We start from the raw sequence: 21,019 nt of genomic DNA on the forward strand, positions 1-21,019 counted from the left end.
TGATTGAAACACTCCCCCTATCTCCTCCGATTCACCGTGTTTTATGTTGAAGCTCACCTAAAGATCATGACCTGATTTGTATTCTTTGCCCCTTTCTTTCCTTCCCCTCTTTCATGACCTCTCTTCTTTCCGCTTCTCTCTCCTCCTTCATCCTGTCGCATTTTAGGTCGCCAGCTGACCATCTTCAACAGCCAAGCGTTCATCAAAATCGGTGGTGGAGAGAAAGGGCGCCACTTCCAGGGCCAGATCTCAGGCCTGTACTACAACGGCCTGCAGGTCCTCAAACTAGCAGCCGAGGGCGACCCCAACGTCCAGACCCAGGGCAACCTGAGGCTGGTGGGTGACGTGCCCTCGGTGCTGACTACCGACACCACCTCCACCACCCCGCTGGCTGATATGTCCACCACAATCATGGAGACAACCACCACCATGGCCACAACCACCACCCGCAAACAGCGCTCGCCAACCATGAGGGACAGTGTGACACAGGTGAGCAAAGCGAGCTAGTGATGCCAGCTTGTTTATATGATTCATAGAGAAAAATCAAAAGGCTGCTGTTTGAGTCACGAGGCAAGAAGATGCTCTGGTGCTGTGCATTGTGATGGACCATTGCCAGTTAGTTTTAATTGGCTTTTTTAAAGTTCCCCCAAAATCCTCGAACTGCTGAAAACAATATTTGAAAGATTAAACAGCATGGCCAAGTAACCAGATGGTTCTTCTTACATGAAGAGATTTCAAAAGAAATCAGATGTCAGCTACAAGGTCAAACAGTCACATTCTCAGCTCTGTGCTGTGTGCGAGTTTCCCCTTGTTAGCCATCAGCTGTATTCAGATGGTCAAACAGCCCTCAGCTGTTTGATCCATCCATTAGACCAATCAACACTGCGGTTTTGATTTTCTTTAAGAAGACGTGGCTGACCGGGATCCTAGAAAACGCTGCTCATCCAGAGGCTGGTCGAAGGCAGGACCATCTCGAGAAGGAAATCTTGCTACACAAAGAGCACAACAATGAACTTCCATTTACGAGTCTACATCGTGCGCATGTGAGAGGCTGTGATTTATGCTCTGATGATTATCCACATGGGTTAAAGGCACATATTACCAGCACGGAAAGCAACAATTAGCAAACGGTAGGGGACGTTTTCCTTGCCCACATGCAAGAAGATGGAAGAGGCGGGCCATCATAAAAAGACCTAATAACAAGATCCAGGAGGGGAATATGCTCCAGTTCACATCCAGCATCATTAGCTATAAACTGTGTGCTGTGCAAAAAAAAGTGTGATCCATGCCATGAGAGGAAGCGCTGAAAGCTTGTCGCCCATGCTCGTGGATGTAGTGTACGTCAGCTATATTTGGCGCTGTAAAGATTTTGTACCTTAATTAGTTGAAAGCTTTAAAACCTGTCAATTCCATACTTTCAAATCAGCTCCATGGCATACTGTTATGGTGTCGCGGAAAACACAAAAGCACGGTGCCAATTACTAGTGCTTTCCTCTTATTCGGTTGTGTTCATTAGCACTCTTCATGTCCACAGAGGCATATCTGAGATCAGTCAGCGAGCCACTCACACTCTTCCCTGAAAACCATGATCAGCAGATCCAGAGTGTGTTTAGATCTTCGTCTTTGTCCTTTTATCATCGTCTCAAACCTTCCTATTGTGCCTCATTTTGGGTAAATGTGGCAGTTCCAATTAGACTAAAGATAAGGTGAAGCTGTTGGCACCGCTCCACAATAGATGCAAAGTTATGCTGCGAGCACCCAGATTAAAGAAAACTTTTAGTTTTGCAGCAACTGTTTTTCTTTCTTTCTTGTACATTGATAAAAGTCAGCCTTAATGAGGCCTCCACAGGCTCATCAAACTAATACTTTGATGGCCGTTGACAAAATATGAAGGTGCGCTTGTCTCAGGCATGGTTATCGGTGCCACGGAAGTACAAACAAAAAGTTTTGGATCTAAAACCTGTCAGAGCTCCTTCGCAGTCAACAGCATCTTGATTGTGCCCAGTTGGCACAATCAGTTGGTCTGTGATTTAGTGTTTCTCTCTCTTCTCTTTAAACATGAGATCATGGATTTAAGATGCCACATGTAGGATGCACTCAGTTCAATGTCTCTGGCCTCCAGACTTCTTGGCGAAACCTGCTCTCCACGTTGAGCGTATAGCGAGCTTTAAAAGCATCTGTCTGTGATGTGAAATTGGCAGCCCCAGACTGCCCCGCTTGATAAATTATCCGGAAGCATTTTAGGATAGCAGAGCACTCTTGAGTGTTGTCTGCCTTTTGGTTGTTACAAGCCTTAATGTGTATTCCATTTGCTGACTTATGTTTATGTTGGGTCATAAAAAAGCACGGTTCCACCTTTAGAGTGCTTTTTATTGCTAAGACTCTATTTTTTAGATAGTGTACACACATTTTAATGGCTCCATCTTTATGATTATTATGCACCTAGCTCAACCAAGTGTATTGCCACAATAGACAAAAATAGCATTAAGGATATATGCTGGCGAATCAAAAGATATTACCTATGAGTCACTATGCATGTATTTTAATGATCAAACAGGCATTTTCTGTGTGTAGAAAAGCCTAAAAACATTAGCGCTGATCATTCATACACATGGTCCCAGGTGTGCTACCTCCTCTGTCCCCCAACCCAAAGGAAAGACAGAATAAAGCAACAAAAGAATAACTGTGAACACAGCTGTAGCCTAGCAAAATTAGGCAAAACCTCTTGAAGGGTGGAGGATTACATTGATTTTTACAACAGCTGAGAGGCACCAGACTGTATGAAATCATTTATATTTGCTCTTTTAAACACCAGGATCTGTCCTGGGAAAGAGCCTGTGGTGAACTCGAAGTGTTGTTTGTTTTCATATTTGTGGCAGGAACAGCAGTTGGGGGGGAAATGGAAGAAAACAGTGTATTTAGCGCGAGCAGCGGTGTGTATCGAAGCCGAACAGACAAGACGGAGCAAAAACCCATACACGACTCAAACTCAATCAGAATCACAGACTATCACTGTGCCTGGCGAAAATTTGGGATACGTGAGTCACAATCTTACAGGGTATATGAAGACAGGCGTAGCCAATGTGACATTATCCATTGGTTTGTGAAGCTCTGTTTTTGAAGGTCTAATTTGAAGGGGGAGGATCTGACTTAGAGCCCGTGTGCTTTTATGGTACCAACTTGTCAGTCCCAATGTACGCCCACCCAACCCTGCTTTACCATCCTTCCCGACACTGATTCAGAAAATAATTTACAAAATAAACATCACATTGTGTTCGATAAGACTCGACACTTTAGATACTAAACTCAAGACTTATTTTGCAGCCAGTTAAACCTTCAGTCCAAAGCATAGACAGCTGTATTAGAAAAGAAGCTGATTCTTTGGTGAAACAGAAAGTAAATGACGAGGTCCATACAGCAGGAAACATTGAATAATGCCACTTAAGAGTCTGTTATGTGCAGCATTAATAGTAGTTGAAAACTAAAAATCAGATAGTCAAAGGAGCTTGCAAAGAAAAGCGTCTGGACGTCTTTAAGTTACTTGAAGACGTTTCACCTCTCATCCGAGAAGCTTCTTCAGTTCTAAGGTCAAATGGTGGAGAGTCCCAGATTTAAACCTAGTGGGAGTATCCCCCCCACAGAGGGACAAAAGGACCCCCTGATGATACTCTAATCACCTGAGCCAAGGTGTGAAACTGGGTGTGGGTCCCATCCTCTTTCGAGGATGCCAATGTTCACATTTTGGACAGAGAGGACAGATGGTTTGAAAGAGGAGTGAAAGAAACCATCTATGTCCACTGTGAGCGACCATCTTTGAACAGAGGCGGTGGTTTACGACACCAACTCTCTGCCATCTATAATCCAGTTTTGAGTTCCCTCCCTGACGCCTTAACGCCCACTCACATCCTGGGCCATCTGACCTCAGGAATTCGCATGATAAGGTGGGGCCAGGTTTCACAATGAGCTCACCCGAAACCCTGGCTGATTGGGACCCACACCCAGTTTCACACCTTGGCTCAGGCGATTAGAGGATCATCAGGGGGTCCTTTTGTCCCTCTGTGGGGGGACACTCCTACCAGGTTTATATCTGGGACTCCCCACCATTTGACCTTAGAACTGAAGAAGCTTCTCGGATGAGAGGTGAAACGTCTTCAAGTAACTTAAAGAAGTCCAGACGCTTTTCTTTGCAAGCTCCTTTGACTACGATGACCTGGATGACTGAGAACCTTCACAGATAAAAATCAGATAATCAAGAAAACCAACTTTTCTGGAAGAAGTTTAGATGAATTCACAAATCTTTAGGTTTTCGTTTCTGGGTTTTATTGACTAATCATTTTGAATTATATGGTGCTGTAGATCATCCAGGAGGTGATGGTAGCTTGGTTTACTTTAGCGATTTGCTTGTTTTTGTCAAAATAAAAACTTTTTTCCACCTAAAAAGAAAAGAATGCAAAAAGAGAAAGTCCTCATGGAACTACATGATTCCAGCCTGTTCAGTGGCCATGTCTGGTTCACCCTATTTGAAACAGAAGAAGTGTAAGTATACAACAGTTTTATGGACTGTGCATCATCAATTAAAGCCCAAATGTTTGTATCTACAGTAAACATTTTCTGTCAGTTAACAAAAGCTTTCATTTTTATAATTACAGTACAGCCAGAGTTCGCAGAACTTTCTGTAACTTTACACATTTATTTTTTCATAATTCAAACCCAAAGAGTTGTGCTGACAGATTTAATCCATTGCATTTCTTTTTCTTATATTGAAATATCTCAGTGAATAAATGTGCACTTAAACTTCAGTACGTCAGCATAAATAGAAGTTTCGCCAGTCCAGCCGCTTAAGATCGAAGTGAGCCGTATGTGGCTCATGATGTCAAATGACTTTAACATCCTTGCTCTAGATCCGTCGCAGTCATGTGGTCAGATTAGGAATTGTTGCCTCGTTGTTTTTCCCGTTCTTCAGATGGATAAAAAAACAAACATGGCAATGGTATATTAATGCAGGAGGGGGAGAATCTAACTATATATGAGCAGAAACTTAAATTTCAATTTCTCCAAAAGCTCTGAGCTACCCGCCGCGCTGTAGCTTTGATCATAGTGGAATAATGTGCTTTGATGCTTAGAATAAAAGATCTACCTTTTGATGTGCATGCGGGGGTCTGATTTATTCTGCTTTTTTTACCCCTTGATACTGTGGGTTTCCATGAAACAGTTGGAAGTCATCACTTGTCTCGATCTGACCCAAATTTGGTGTCAGGATGTTATAAAACTAAGATCACAAGCCTCGCCCTTGCTGCTGTCTTAAGCTGAGAGCACTCCCAGGTGTTTGCCATCTCTCTCTGATTTGTCTGGATGGATAGAAGATGGTTCAAAGTCCTTGTGGATCCTGCTTGGAGATAGTCGGCGGTGCTACTGTGGGGCTGCTTTGGATGTTCCAGGGGGGTCAGGTAGTGAATTGGGGTTTAAAAGTGTGTCACAGATGTTACACAAAATTACAGCCATCATAACTCCAGGAGGCTGAAAAAACCCTTTTGAAATTCAATCAGTAAGAAATTGCGTTTTAAAAACTCTTTTTTTCTTTTCTTTTAACCATATGGCCGCAAACACAGCCCGACGTGTGCATTTATTGATGTCCTGGTTGTTTAATTTAAAGGAGTGCACATTTTAAAGGATTCATTATGTGCTGTTTATATCGAAGCAGCTGCATGGATGGAATACGAATGTAAGTGCATGCGTGATGGAGATGTTGCTGGGAAACTGAAACGGGATCATTAGGACCATTTGACAGAGCTAGGTGATGTGAACACACACTCAAACTGACACCGCGTAATTAATAAATGATTATGCCCGTGCCGTGGATTAATAACAGAGCGAAAACTCTGCGAGGCAGCGAATCGGTTATGCTGATAAAAGCCCTCCATTTTCTATCAGATGACCCCATCTTGAATAACAACCAGAGGCTGAGAGGAGGCGAGGGCAGGATGTTTGGGTGTCTAGACACGCAGCTGTGTGAGTCATGCAGCAGTGAGGACAAACCTGGGCTACTAAATTGGAACCACCTTGTCAGATTTAATCTGCTTTCATTTCAAGACCCCCGCTGTCGTACCCGCTGTACTCGTAAACCCGGCACAACAGGCTCCATGTCTACTGTTTTCTTTATCACCTACTTCAAACGTCTACAAGCTCAAGGTCAAAAATAATACTGGAGACCATAATGGAGATAATCTACTGCATGTGCTGAAAAGTAAAAACAATTGTGCAATAGAGCCTTCGATGTCTGACACTTTTGCCCACTCAGTGGAGCTGACGCGCTGTTTCGACAAGCTGCGCTTCTTTGATCGGCGGCGTTGGGTCAGAAAGAGATTGTTTCACTTTGGTTTCCCTCGAGCTCTCCATTTTTGTTACATAAGTACACACGGGTGCTGCTCATAAAGCACTGCCACCTCCATATTTTCAGCACTTGTGCCACAACTATCAGTCTGCTCAACAATAAATCTTCATGTTGTAACTGAGTTACAGATAAGAGTTTTCCCCGGAAGTTTGCTTCTCGTGCTGCAGCTGCACACGCTTCTGTGAGACTAGGCATCGGTGGAGCCGAAGACCTTCACTGTGACTTCCAGAGACTCTTAATCCGCTTAGATATTCGGTGTATCCTCTACACAAATAAAATTTGCCCTGACTGTATCTCCTCTCCTCCCTCTCTGTTCTTCCAGAATTCAGACGACCTCCTGGTAGCATCGGCTGAATGTCCTAGCGATGACGAAGATTTGGAGGAGTGCGAGCCTGGAAATGGTGAGTCAGCTCAGGGAGTTCTGCCTTTGTTGTATTTTATCTGGAAACAAAGTCAGCCTGAAACACAAAAGCAGAGTTACCTAGACTATCTCAATGTCCCTTTCTCCTCTTCTAAATGATACCTTGTGACTGCGCAGCCCCCCTGTATGCAGCTCTGATTGGCCAGATGTGTACTCTCTGAGTTTTTTTTCTTATTGCTTTTTAAAGCAGCAGGCAGTCAGCAGCATTGTGGTCTGTCAATTGCTCAGCCATGTGGTAATACCTGGCAGTTTCCCAGCTGTTGCACCAATCCCCTGCCCCGATTTTAACAAGGCAGGACAGTTCCAACGTGGAAACACAGCTTGTTCTGCATGGCGCACAGCTGTAGCTTGGCAGACCTGGTGGCTGAGGCACTGTTAGTGTGAACAGAGGGTCAAGCAATGTTCTGACACCATGTCAGGAGGTGGAAGTTAAAGGCCACGTGTTTTACTCCTTGCCGCTGTGGTTTCTAGCACTAATAAGCTGGCCATATTTAAAAACTGCCAAGAACCATGCCTGTTCAGTGAAAAAGTGAGATTCAAATTACTCGTGCAGCTACAAGTCAAGGCTTCTAAAACTCCAAGAGTCAGAAGATATGCATGCCCACATTAAATTATGCAGTATTTCATCCTTAAAGATCTTGAGTGACAAGAGTTTTGTGTTTAATGGGTTCACAGATTTGACTCTGGTGTGGGTGAAACCTTTAATCAAAGCAGAGCCACTATGATGCCACTGTGAAATAATAGAAAACATTAAATTCTTGGAGCATAAAACGAGACTTGCTAGCGACTGCTAGCTATAAGCTAAGTGTGGTTTTATGTGAAGGATGAGTTTAATGCATCACCGTGGAATCAAACTGTTGTGTAGCTTCAGCAGAACATGCTTTATATCAGCGGTCTCCAACCTTTTTTGCGCCACGGACCGGTTTATGCCCGACAATATTTTCACGGACCGGCCTTTAAGGTGTCGCGGATAAATACAACAAAATAAAACTAGTACCGGTACCGAAAAAAAGAAAATTTATTCATAACACACGTGAAAAGACCAAGGAAAACCGATAACAAAATAACGCTGAAAACCGATAAAAAACCCTGAAAACTATACATTTCACACCTGAGCCTCAACTCTCGCGGCCCGGTACCAAACGACTCACGGACCGGTACCGGTCCAAGGCCCGGGGGTTGGGGACCTCTGCTTTATATGATGGAAAAAGGGAAAAAATGAAGAGAAATGCCATAGTGTACATTGCTTAATAAATGTATCTGATGACCCATCATAAAAATGAGAAAAAACAAATATTTTAGAAATCTGTCAAAAACACGTTGAAAACTAAAAAATTACTTTGTTATTTATTAGTCAAATAACAAACTATATTCATGTTTTTATATCTGGATTTGAGCCGGCACACTGGGCTTTCCCAGAAATGAATCAAGGACAATATTCAACCACTAAAACTGTTCAAGCAAAACAAAGATGGGTTTTTTTGTTTGTTTCTATTTTTTAAATGTTAAAATATAATAATTATATTTTAGTATTAAAAAATATCATTTTGATTAAAGAGCCTTGTGCATACTGCTGGATAACTTTTTATTTATACAGTTCCAAATCACAACAACCTTTTTTACAATAATACAGAGAAAACCCCAACAGACAATGACCCCTATGATGAAGTGCTTTGGTGATAGTGGGAAGGAAAAACACCTTTTTCACAGGACGAAACCTCCAGCAGAACCATTCTGGGGTGATATTAGGTCTTTAAGAAAATTATTATTATCTTGTTATAGTAATAGACCTTGTGTCATTACAGAAACATAAGAAATGGTTTTGGTAATTACCAGTACTGTTAGGACAGCTGTAGCATAAACCTGGTACTGACTGGTGGTCTAATAAATTTGTTAAGCAGTGTATGTGCTCCCCAAAAAGCACCTGAGTTACCTTGAATAACTGTGTAAAAGTTTGTTGCAGGATTGTGGATTAGTGGTTTGACTGGTGGACTGTAAATGGCAGCAGATTACAACATTTATCAGTATGTTTGTGTTAGGAGAACCTGATCTGAACCAGTGCTGAGAAACTTGAGTGCAGCATTTTCCTGCAGTTTTCTCTGTAGGTGGTTGGGACTGAAATAGAGACTCAATCCCCCTCTTATCAAAAGAAGAAATGAGAGTTTTTTTTGGTTGGATGCTATGTCCAGGCTTAATCTCCCATGAGGAAATGCAACTCACTATCTCTCTCTTTCTCTCACACGCCCCCACAAACACACATACGGTGTCTGACATGCTCACCTTTCCACACAGGCACTTGTCTCTCTCACTCCGTGGGTGTAAAGTTTTCTCTCTGCCTCCGACTCTCCCGAGCAACAATGAGCGCGCTTGTGCGTACACACACGCGCGCCCGTGCTCTGTATCACACCTTCCAGATGCCACGAGAGTTCCAGCGAAGCGAGCCGGCGGGGTCGGATAAGCCTCTGTGAAAACTGTGGACGAGGAGAGCAGAATCAACATTGTCTCCAAAGCATGTTCCCCCTCCATCACTGCTGCACAAACACAGGCCTTCAGTCATTGTGTGATAGGACCAATTCCCAGTGTTTTCAATTACATGTGAGTGTTCGGCTCGCTGTTATTGAACTGCCTTCAGGAAAGGAGGAGAGAAACGTTTTAAAGGCAACTGTGAATTTTCTGGTAAGCAAAGCTAGATGCAATGGTTATGAATTGATGAGGATCGATACAACTCCTTCATATACACAATCAGCTGAGCTCCATCTGCTTACCTGCAGCTGGTAACACCACAACACAAAATTCAAGCAGCTTGTTTTTTCCTTTTCCCTTTTTTTCCACAACTGCATTTGGTGGAGGAGTGTTTTGGCTGTGTCACGCTAAACGAGAGTCCTCAACGTGAAATGCTCAGACAGTGATTGAGGGGTAGCTGCTGTTGCACATTTGCTGACAAGCTCAGAGTGGATGCAAAATAGACAAAAGCACAGGGTGCAGAGAAGAAGACCTGAGGAGGAGACGAGCGGGAAGGACTGGCTTTCATTGAGATGTGCATCACGTTCCTTTGCGCTCAAAGCAGAACAGAGGAATGGGGAGAGGAGAGAAGCGGAGGTACAGAGGGAGCCTGCGAGAGAGAAGGAAGAGGAAGTGAAGGCGAGAGTGAAATTCCCATGAACGATTCCTGGCGTTCCCACCAGGCTAATTAAACTTTGACTGTTAGAGAGCCTTAATTACATCACCCAATTAGAGCTATGGTTTCGATACTTCAGTGTTTGTAATGAGTCTCTGTCAGAAGGGTGACAAGCGCTAGGAAATGTGGACCTCGATTACAAAGCTCAATATACCGAGCAGAAAATGAACAGACAGGAAAGAGTCTCCAAAGATGCATATGGACACTCATTTGCTACACATATAACAACTATATTTCACACTAACAAACCTATTGAGATTCTATCCGTCCAACATTAAAGCTGTGTCTTTTTGTCTCCATATATCATGTTCTGTCTGTTCTCTACCCCGACATGACCTCACTTTGCTTTTCTCCAAGCTACTTATCAGTCCCAGGATGTTGTAGGCTCTATATCGGTTTTACTCTGACGAGATCAGAGCTTTGAGGAGCTCCTCAATAATTCATCAGACAGCATGCTATAGAGACAACCTACGAATTGCTCTTCTTAGGCCGAGGAGTGAAAATAAGAGATTGGGTGATAGATGAGGGATGACCTGGAGCCTCTCGGCCCCCCTCCGCATTCAATGTGACTCAGAGCCAAGTCGATGGTTTGGGTGTTAGTTATTTGTCAGGGTGATGCTTTATTGATCGCTCTTAGCTAGTAACAGGCCCAAGTTTATCAATATAGGTTCCACGGGTTGGATCCTGAGCAGTATGGATGCTTGAACCTGCATGACAGGATGTTTTCTAAGAGGTACATCATCCTTTCAGGGTTCAGACAAGTGTTACTGTCCAAGCCTCTACCCCTACTGTGTCTGATTGGTCAGATTTGGAACAAGCCTTCTGATTTGATCGTTTTCTGTGGAAAAAAATAATGCAATTGAGTAAAGGTTGCATCAGCTCCATGATGAATGTTTGAGTTTGCACGAGTTATAATGAAACCTCTCAGAGCTACCATAGGGCGAGACGGAGGGTACAGCCTGGACATGTTGCCAGTCTGTTGCAGGGCTTTAGGTGATTGTCTTTAATTAGCAGAGTTATTTTACAGTAGCAAAAATATGGATCACAGTCTTAGTCGGGATACCCAGTCACTGCAGAGGTGCTCAGTCAGCCTAATCGCACAAGCGAAGAATGCATTACTCGACATTATTCACATGCCTGTAACCATTTTATTTCATTACTGGTCAATGGTGCATGTTTGTCATTTACAAAAAAATTATACATATTCTGCAAACTACACAAAAGTGGTTTTTGAAATTCTAAGTAGAACCAAATGTTTTAGGGAGGATGGCCTTTTTCCTTGTGTTGCATTCTGAGTAGGAAATCTGGCCGCTTTAGCTTCAGATTGTAAACAAATGCCCCGGAGCACCGTGGAGAAACATGATGGTTTGCAGATTGTCTGAACCTCTGACATGGTAATGTCTTCATGGAGATTGGAGACTGGAGACTTTATCGCTGCACAATATGTGACTCTGAGTGAGATACAATATGAGCAGGGCATCATATCTTTTTTGTCAAAACAAGTCACTTCACCTGAGAACAGCAGCAGCAGTTTACAGAGCCCCGCATATAAAGAAGCAGGTTTGTTCCCTGCACCGATTATAGGGCCACCTATTGTAGCAGGATTCAGAAGCAAGAAAGGGATAATATATTATGCTCGGACACGCAGTTAGATTTTCCATCTGCAGCCTAATCGAAGCTGAATTGCAGAATGCTGAAACTCCAAACAACCTTTTTGCTCTAAATATTTCAAATGGATGTGAGCGGGGTGATGTGATCAGCAGAATAACGATATTTGTCAGGAGACCGACGTGGATGCATCAGTATCCATCTTCCCTGTGCTTATTTTGAGTAAATAGGAGGGGTGGGGGTGACTCATACTGGCAACGCAGTGGAGAGGCATGCGGGTAAAGATAAAGAAATTTCATCATTGTGGACTAAACGTCTGCCTCAGCTGTTCAAATCAACAGAGTCAAACTCAATCAATCAGGCTGAATATCTGAGTCTCTCCCGCTTTAACGCTGAAACGACAGAGTGGGAATGTTAAAGAAACAGACCTCCACACGTGGGAATCATGCCGAATTTTTTTCTTGGCATCAGAACTGGTCTCAGTAAATCCCAGTTTGGGTCTGATGGCTTTGATGTAAAATAATACGCATTCACCTAAATATTTTATGCTCACTTTCCTGGGTTTCCTCGGGTTTACATCAGTCTGTGGTTCTTGGCAGCTTTCAGCAGGAGAACACATGCAGGGATATTTGTGACATGTATCCCCCACCCACCCCACCCCACCTTCCAACCTGGCTGTTAACAGCACCAGAGCTGCATACAGGGACCGCACAGTGCAGTGTCGGAAAGCCAATTGAAGTTGCTGATTGGTTTTAAATATTGGTGCAGTAGGCTTAGGTCGCACAACAGGAAATGAAAAGATGTTTCACTTGATAACTGCCTGGAGGTCTGACATGTGGCTCACTCTGTGTATGAGGGCTGAGGTTCATTATTCTGCTAGGAGCTGCTGCCTGCCAGTCATATGGGATAATGCCATGAGGCCTTCAGGCTTTGGCTCCTAAAAACGAAGAGGACAGCAGAGCGATGTGGGTCACTTGCTTGAACAATCCTTTCTATGTACACTTGTGCATGATGACTCTGAGCCTCCCGTAAATATTTAATAACCATTGTAAGCGTCACTCCGAGGGGCTCCTATAAGCCAGACTTTAAGCAGAGAAGCACAGTGGTCCTGATTCCTGAGTATTACATCAAATGTTTATTGTAATTGTATTGTCAGCCGCACGTACAGTAAGTAGGACGCACTGTGAGCAGAGGTAGCTTCTCAGTAATGGGCAGGCTGCACACCGAGCAGCAGGTATGAAGCTTGAAATTGCACTCGCAGCATCTGTGCCACGCGGACAGACGGCAGAGTAAAGATAGCAGCGCTAACATCTCGTCGTCACCCTCACTCGCACATGCGTCCTGTGTCTCTAAGAAACGATCTTCTCTGCGTTCCTAAATCGTTGGGCCCCACCCCCCCCTCGCCGGAGCGACTTTGACGAGTTATTTTATGAAACCCAATATTTTCTTTCTTTCTTTTGAACGCACTGGGGGAAATCCTACTCGAAGGGAATCTGCTTTGTTCCTCAAATGTGCCGCCACACTCTGCTGTCCTCTCGCCTTCAAGGTGAAACTCATCCCTCAAACACAGACAGAAAATGTATGGGAGAGAAATAACTTGAGCATTGCCATGGAAACTAGCCTTTCCAGTAGTGGTGGTGAAATAATAACTTAGAAAGGTTGAAGAATTACTAAGTTTCTTTCTCCTTTACAGCTCTCACATTTTTGCTTTATTTCAAGGCGTTTCTCTCACGTGTGTTGTTATATGCTGATATGTCGCAGTGGCTTTGTTAACCCAATGCATTACCTTTTTTTTAACAAAGCCTTTGCCATTCTTTAAGTGAAAATGTGGGGGTTTTGTAACTGACCAATGGGTTTGGGGGTGTTTGAGTGCTGCCGAGCTGAATAAAGGCCACAGAGGAATTCTTACAATCCCAGAACCTCCTATTAACCATCCCCTCCCTTCCCATTCATTCCTGAAACGCCTTATCCAGCCGCTCTCTCCCACTGAGTCTCCCTGGTTTACCTCATCAATCGAACACAGAGCCAGAGTCATGATTTTATGCTGGTGATGTTGGCATTTCTTTGCTTATGTTTTGCTGTTACCTTCCCTTTTGTCCCCCTCCAAGATGTGTTGTAATCTAATTCACTCTGCAATACTTCTCAACTGTTTCCTTTACTTGACCCTTTTGCAACACTGGACAGAAAATTGAGTGTGTAAATTTACTGCTATTAATATTCTATTTCCTGTTAACACACTCCTGACATGTCTAACCATTTCAGTCTATGATACAAGGATTCCTCTTAAATGCACCTTTTTTTCCCCCAATAATCTGAACTGAAGCAAAGTCGAAGCTTGTTTCACACTGGGCTAAAATTGCATAACTGAGGCTTAAACTGAAATTCTGGCTCATTAAGACCTTTTTTTTTAATGTTATTTGTGTTGATGGCTGTTTGAAAAGAACATCATTCCCCCATGTTTAACGTGTGGTGTTTGGGAGGGAAGTGGGCATGAGGGAGTCATGATAAAAAACCGAGCAGTATTATTTAATACTCTGTTACTCAGTGCGCTGTAGTGTAGTTGCACTGAGAGTTTGGGTTAAGAATTAGAGGCATCAGTTTTCTGCAGCCGCTCCTGAGGGTTTGCATACAGATTAAGCTAATTAGAAATGAGCCATAGAAGCCACCATGCCCAAAAGGGGAAAACAGGATTGAGACAATTCTTCATGTGAATTTGGGGGGAGGGGAGAACAAGTGAATAATGCAACAATACATTATTATTCTTTTTTTTTTTTGTTACATTCTGATTATTTTTCACCCAATAAAGAAACAAAAGTGGAGAGGAGGTAAACAAAGGTGGGGGTGGGGAGGGGAGGGGAGTTGTTTATCACTATCCGAGAACAATCTTACACAGCTTTCTTTTTGTAATTTTTTTTTTCATGCAAAAATCATGCGGCCAATTTGTTGATGTAAGTGACCTGAACCTCGTGGTTTGCTATCTTATTTAACCAATCACAGCAGAAACACCTGAGCGCTAGCGTAGCCAGCGTAGGTAGGACTAGAAAGGTTAGCAGTGAAGGTTAGGCTGTGTAGTACAATAGATGTTACGTTGTTCAGTGTAATTTGTAGTCTGCTTTTACCTTGTGTTAGTGATATGACATGTAGGAATATGCAGCACAGCGAAATAGGTCAGAACAGTGAGGAGCAGGTGCAGGCTAGAGTATATTCTTACATCTTGTTTTATAATGCAGCTCAAAGTCAGTCAGCATATTAACTTTTTAAATAGCACAGACTAAACTTGTAGAACTAACCTCATGTTAAGCTGTAGTGCTGTTCTAATACTGGTGTTTCTGTAACATTTGAACTGTCTTTCTTCTGTTGATCTGGAAGTCGTCTCTCCCTCGGGTGGTCTCTAACACTCTTTTCCTTCGTTGTCTCTTTCTTGTCCTAGGAGGTGAATTAGTGTTGCCCATTATTACAGTGGACTCCCTAGACCCCCCATCTATCGCCACCCACTACCCAGTAATACCCCCGCCCCCCACCACTTACCGCCCTTTCCTCACCCTGCTTGAAACCACCAAAGAATCCCTCCCCTTGCCCAACGGCCGGCCCCCTTGCCCCTTGGACCAGGAGGACTGCGAGGAGACCATCGAGGTGTCGGCGTACGGCTCGGGGGAGATGACCGAGTCAGATGACGAGGACTATTACAAAAATTCCGCCCTGGTCACCGACAGGACTGTCCTCCCCCCTCCCCCGGCCGTCGAAGGTGGCGTCCAAAACCCCCGAGACCGCCATTTCTCCCGCTTCCCCAACTCCCGCCCCCCTCTCTCCTCCACCCCCACAGCCAACCCCGACCAGCTGAACCCGCGCATCAAGTCAGCCGGCGGCGGCAGCAGCAGTAGTAGCAACAACATCCCTGCCGGGAAAATGAACACCCGGGACCAAGTGCTGCTGCCGCCGGCCCAGCCCTCTTTGGATCCAGGCCACCGTAGAGTCCCAGGTATAACCTATCCCCCAAATTTCCCTCATGTTCCCACTCCAGACCCCACGTCTCCAGAGAGAGGGCTCCCGGGTGCCGTGGAAGTGCAGCAGTCGAGCAGCACCACCGGGATGGTGGTGGGCATCGTGGCAGCCGCTGCCCTCTGCATCCTCATCTTGCTGTACGCCATGTACAAGTACCGCAACCGCGATGAGGGCTCCTATCAGGTGGACCAGAGCCGTAACTACATTAGCAACTCAGCCACACAGAGCAATGGGGCCCTGGTGAAGGAGAAACAGCCCAGCACTGCCAAGACGGTCACCAAGAACAAGAAGAACAAAGACAAAGAGTACTACGTCTGAGGGAGTGCCGCCGTGACACACAGGGGCAGACAGCAGAGCACTTAGAAAAGGAAAGAGACGGCGGGGAGAAGGAGGGAGAGAAGGCAGTATGTGGGAAAACTGCAAACACATCACAGTGGCTAATTCATTTCAAACTTCAAGTATTGTCAGGTGCTCATACGTGTTACCAGTTCATCTCGAATCAGAGGGAGGCAGCAAAATGAGATGGCACAGTGACATCACAGCTCTCCTCACACATTTCCACATTGCTTTGATTGATTAGACTAAACTTCAGTTGCATTCAGTGCTAAACACAGTGTGGATTTAAGGAAAGGCTATTACATCTCTACACATACCGTGCCAACAACCACGTAGCAAATGCTGATAAAGCAGTGATTCATGGGTTAGCATTTGACAAGCTGCTTAATATCCAGAGTACTGTAGGAAAGCATCGCCATCAGTATTTGTGTCAAGGCCTGTACTTGATTCTGAGGAGAACCTGCGTCACCTTAGACAGTATCAAACATATATTTTTTTCCAACCAGGCTCGAATTAGCAGATCAATATACTGCCAGCTTAGAGAAACACTGTGTCAAATCCAGCTCCTCCACCTCTGTAAGTGTTCGACACCTCCGATCTCTCGCCTCTCATCGGATCTCTCTCTCTCCTTCTCGTTCACCCACGAACTCTGTTTCTCTCCTTGTCTACGGTGCCCAGCAGCCGATGCAATGTAAACTCTGCCGTGTTTCAAGCATGTAGTATTCATTTACGAAAAAGAGATAAACAGTTTTTCCTTTTTGTGGAGTTTAAAAAACGAAAAAAAAAATATGACGCCGATGACTGACGATCGTAACAACATTAAAAGTAGCAACTACGTGAGATGCCACCGCTCCAACCTAACGGATGCTAAATCGTACGTTTAGCCGCCAAAAACTCATCGAGGCCAAAAAAAACACCCCTTTTGGTCGTCCTTTGTTCCAGCAGATCTGTGTCATGTGTATCTGGGGCTCTGAGGTGCCCCCTAGTGGGCCAGCAGAGAAACTGTCACGTCCTTACAAGTTACTAATCACCGGAAAAACAGAAAAAACCTCCAGCAAACAAGATGAACTCTGTTCTATATAATTATAAATATATGTATAGACGTTGCAGAAACATATGGACCTATGTGAACGAATCGAAAAGTGCGTTTGCTGAGACGTGCACAGCAAAAGATAGGATTCTTGAACAGCTTCACCGTCCAACCCCCCCGCTCCTCAGACCCCTGCCCCCTCCTTCATGAACAGTGCGGCTGATGGAATGCCTTGCTGCAAGACTCAGTCACTTTGGTTTGCTCTTTTCTTTTCTTTTTTTAAATTTCTTTTCATTTCTGGAGGAATGAAAGACATTTTAGGGAGATTCTGAATTCATTCGTGTTGGAGTTCCACTGTGGAGAGAGATACCTTGCAGCAGCTGAAAAAGAGCAACCGTGTCGTTCGCCCCTCTCTAGCCTGACTGGACTGACGGCAGCCCGCGGGCAAAGCGAACTTAATGGGAAGAGCGCACAAATAAAAGGAGAACAGCAGTTCCCTGGAAGATGTACAACAGAACTCTAGTATTCCAATTTTCTCAAGTCTATTAAGAAAAGAAAACTGTACCATGAAAAGAAAAATTCTGAAAAAAGTTTGTGAAATGTCTAAATATTTGACTTTCATCCCATTACTAAGAGAAATGTGTTTTCCCTACTATCATTCCTGTTTGGAGAAAAAAAAATAACTATGATTCTGGGAAACTGAAATTTCTATGTATTTTCTTTTGGTACCTGAGCAAATATGATTTGGGTTATGAACATGAAACCATGCATTCTCCTTTTCCAGAGGAGAAAACGTCCTCTTTTATCCTCCATCTGTCATCCTTAGCCTCTTTCTTTGTTCTTCATGCATTCCTTTTTCTCTGTAGAGATCGTATGTCCCCGTACCCTGTGAGGAAAGCAGGTTTTATCCATCCTCTGATTTTTATTTACTTTAATTTCTTTTATATCTATTTCTGTCTATACGGCGAGAGACGAGATGGTAGTCATTTCACTTGACGGGCTCCGTCGTTACTCTCTTCTGCCACGTTTGTCTGGTTTCTCTCTTTCTCCATTCTGAGCATACTCTCCCAGTATCTTCCTGTTCTTTCTAAATGTTATTGTAAAGTGTTCCAGTGAGATGACTCTAAATATGTGTACATTAACAGAGGGAATACACTTGGTTATATACTTCTTACTTACTGCGTTGTGTGGTCTGTTCATTGTCTCCTTATTTTCAAATTTGATTCAATCCCCAGGAGGTACCCAGAGGACCGCAAATTGCTTTGAAACAGTTCGATATTACGACATCCGATGGACCAAGTTGCTGGTGAAAGCAGCTCTAGTTAGAACCGGACCATTTCTGACTCTGACACCCCGATTAAGATAAATGCTCTGCAAAATAAGTCTGTAACTGGACCCGTTTTAAAGGGATAGTCTCATTTCTCAGTATAAAGAAAAGTTATGACATCAAATAATTTCAAAGATGCTATAATCACATAAAATTCTCCACATCACGGCTTTAAATGCTGACATATTTCATAACAGCACAGTGGCCCTAAAAGCATTAATGTGTTAATACATTTTCCAAATTAAGAAAGTAAGACGATTTCACACTGCCGTGTGAGGATGGATGGTCGGGTTAGTAACCGCAAGCAGTTTTAGTTTAAATGTATCTTAATATTGTCAGAAATCGATAGAAATACAGGGAGCAATTACTCACCCAATGCCGTTTTTATTTCAGAGGAAAACTTCAGCTCCGTATCTTCACGTTGATGTGAGCGCACTTTTCTGACTTTTCTTTGGATGTATTTTTTTCTCCTTTCCACGATTGTCAGACTTGACTCGAGTACGTCGAGACCGCGTTTGTTTTATGTCAGTTACATTTTCATTGTAGAGCTGAGGTTTTCAAAATATGAGCCTCGGCACCCCAGGAGGGCACAAGGGGAGAGACGCGAAGCAGAGACTCTGCCTGAGATCAAAGAGACGGGTGCGTTTGCAGGTGGTCTGAAACAGTTGGGAAAGTTTAGACCAGAAATTTCTGTCAGAAACAGCACTCGCTCTCAAACTCTCCCAAACGCGACACGTGTATTTTTAGGTATTCGGTGCCACTTCCAAAGGACAATAGAAAGAAAACACGTTCAAATATGTTAATGACATTCATTACATCCATATAGGAAATGGTATTTGCTTTTATTGGTGCCCATTTTCCAAGTGTAAATACAAATAAGCTCAAATATACGAAGCTCAACTCACAGTGTGCCTGCTAACATTTTACTTCCTGTATTACTAACCCCAACAGGCCTGGATGAGCTGCAGCCCAGCACCTCTGGAGCGGGTACAGTAGGGGTTCATTGTTCTGCTGAAAAATCGTTTTAGCAGCAATGAGGTGCTGCTGACATTATGAAACAAAGGAAAACATCCTGCAGTCTTTTGTTTATTCCCTAAGCTTTAACGGTCCTTCAATGGCAGAGCATTTTTTTTAAATATATACATTAATTTTGTGGCCTGCCAAGATGATCATATCTCTATAGTATTGTTTGCTGTGATCCTGCAGGAAAATATAAAAAACATATTTTTTATTCTGCTGCCTAAACAAATTTCAGCCATCTGTAATACATTTCTTGTGCAGCTCTTTAAGCTGTTTAAACTCACACGTGTCCCACTGAAATTACTTTCAGGTCAGTTATTGATTATTATTCTGTGAGGCATCTCTTAACGAGTCTTCATCATGAGTCGTCTTCACTCCTCTAAAAAATCTTTCCCACAAAGTGATAAAAAAAATCATCACAAGTAGAGAAGCATGCTAACGTCGTAAACTTTGAGAGCAATCATCAGACTCGAGCACAATCCTTAGCTCTTAAATCCAGCATGAAGTTACCAGGCTTTACTTCAGTTTAAAAAAGATGGAGGCGGTAAACCTTCGCAACTGATACGTAAATCAACTACTAATGTCATCATTTTCATACAGTCAGAAACTGCGGTACCCCTGAGAGGTCAAATGCACTTTACTCTGGATCTCTGTGCTGGTGAGATCAGAATTTGAGATTCGCATACATATTTGATAAGCCACATCATACTAATAGTCCACTGGAGCATTAGGATGAATGAAAAACAAGACACAGACAGGGTGAGCTGATTGGTGAGCTGCACCGGCTAATTTTACCTTCTAAAAAAATGAGGAAAAACAACAGCAACACAATAAAAGAAGCAGGGCCTTACTTCCAACCCAAGCTACATATTTGGGAGCAGCAGCATAGTGTCATCACATGGTCCAGGGCGCTGTATCACAGAGAAAGATGAGTTGTTTAGCCAGCTATTGTCATGTCAAAAGATCTTTACACACTGAGCACACTTCAAAAATGCAACACGATGTACGCGCAACATACATATACCGCACCCACGTGACAAATGTGGGTTTTTTGGAAAATTCATCCTCAAAAAATTCACTGTGAAAACAATGAAGTCCACATCAAGCCATGATGAGCTCATCCTGTTTCTACACAAGAAAAGGAAGAAATGGAGACTGTGGGTTCATTCGCTATTCTAATTCTCAAGTGTAGAGAGCAGTTCATTGTTTGATCCAGGAATTGATAGTATGTCAGGATGGGACCACATGTGAGGAGACAGATCATTTCAGAGACCTAGACACTGACCCAGAGCCGTGTCTAGCTGTGTGTCAGAGGTAAAATAGTTTTATTTTACTATTTCCATATCATTGTGTATTCAGTACTGGTGCCCTACCAGTACTGAATACACAATGTGATCTACAAGAGTACTCGTTGCCCAGTGCAGTGGTCCGATTGGGAAAAGCTGTTTATTTGGATCCAAAACATGAGCTTGATTCAAAAAAATAAATGCCACAAATTCATCCAATGAAATTACCTGGTCGGTAATAAGATGCCCTGATTGTAACATGTGAATTAATAGGAGCATATGTCTTAGTTGACCTTAACAAGGAGGCGAGCTCTCTGCAGGGTGTTTGTCTAATCGCCACATTAAAGGAATAACTTTACAACTCTTTAGTTTCACAATAATAAGAGAAGACACAAAAATATTTGGTCCAAGAAGAAACAC

At 43.4% G+C, this 21,019-nt stretch overlaps 1 protein-coding gene across 7 annotated transcripts in view; it reads left to right on the plus strand.

The window, feature by feature from the left end:
• nrxn2b (neurexin 2b) overlaps nucleotides 1-18,140 on the plus strand; it is a 739,753-nt gene extending 721,613 nt beyond the window's left edge. For 6 of the 7 annotated variants that reach the window (XM_035912885.2, XM_035912887.2, XM_035912886.2 and 3 more), the window contains 3 exons: nucleotides 167-489; nucleotides 6,714-6,792; nucleotides 15,029-18,140. In XM_035912885.2, coding sequence (XP_035768778.1) covers nucleotides 167-489; nucleotides 6,714-6,792; nucleotides 15,029-15,918 — 1,292 coding nt within the window. In that variant the 3' untranslated portion in view covers nucleotides 15,919-18,140. The remainder of the gene's footprint in view (nucleotides 1-166; nucleotides 490-6,713; nucleotides 6,793-15,028) is intronic. The other variant, XM_035912888.2, reaches the window with a different exon arrangement.
• The last annotated feature ends 2,879 nt before the right edge of the window (nucleotides 18,141-21,019 follow it).

Source organism: Neolamprologus brichardi, chromosome 3 (assembly GCF_056152115.1).
Source record: "Neolamprologus brichardi isolate AB-2024 chromosome 3, ASM5615211v1, whole genome shotgun sequence".
Lineage (NCBI taxonomy): Eukaryota > Metazoa > Chordata > Actinopteri > Cichliformes > Cichlidae > Neolamprologus > Neolamprologus brichardi.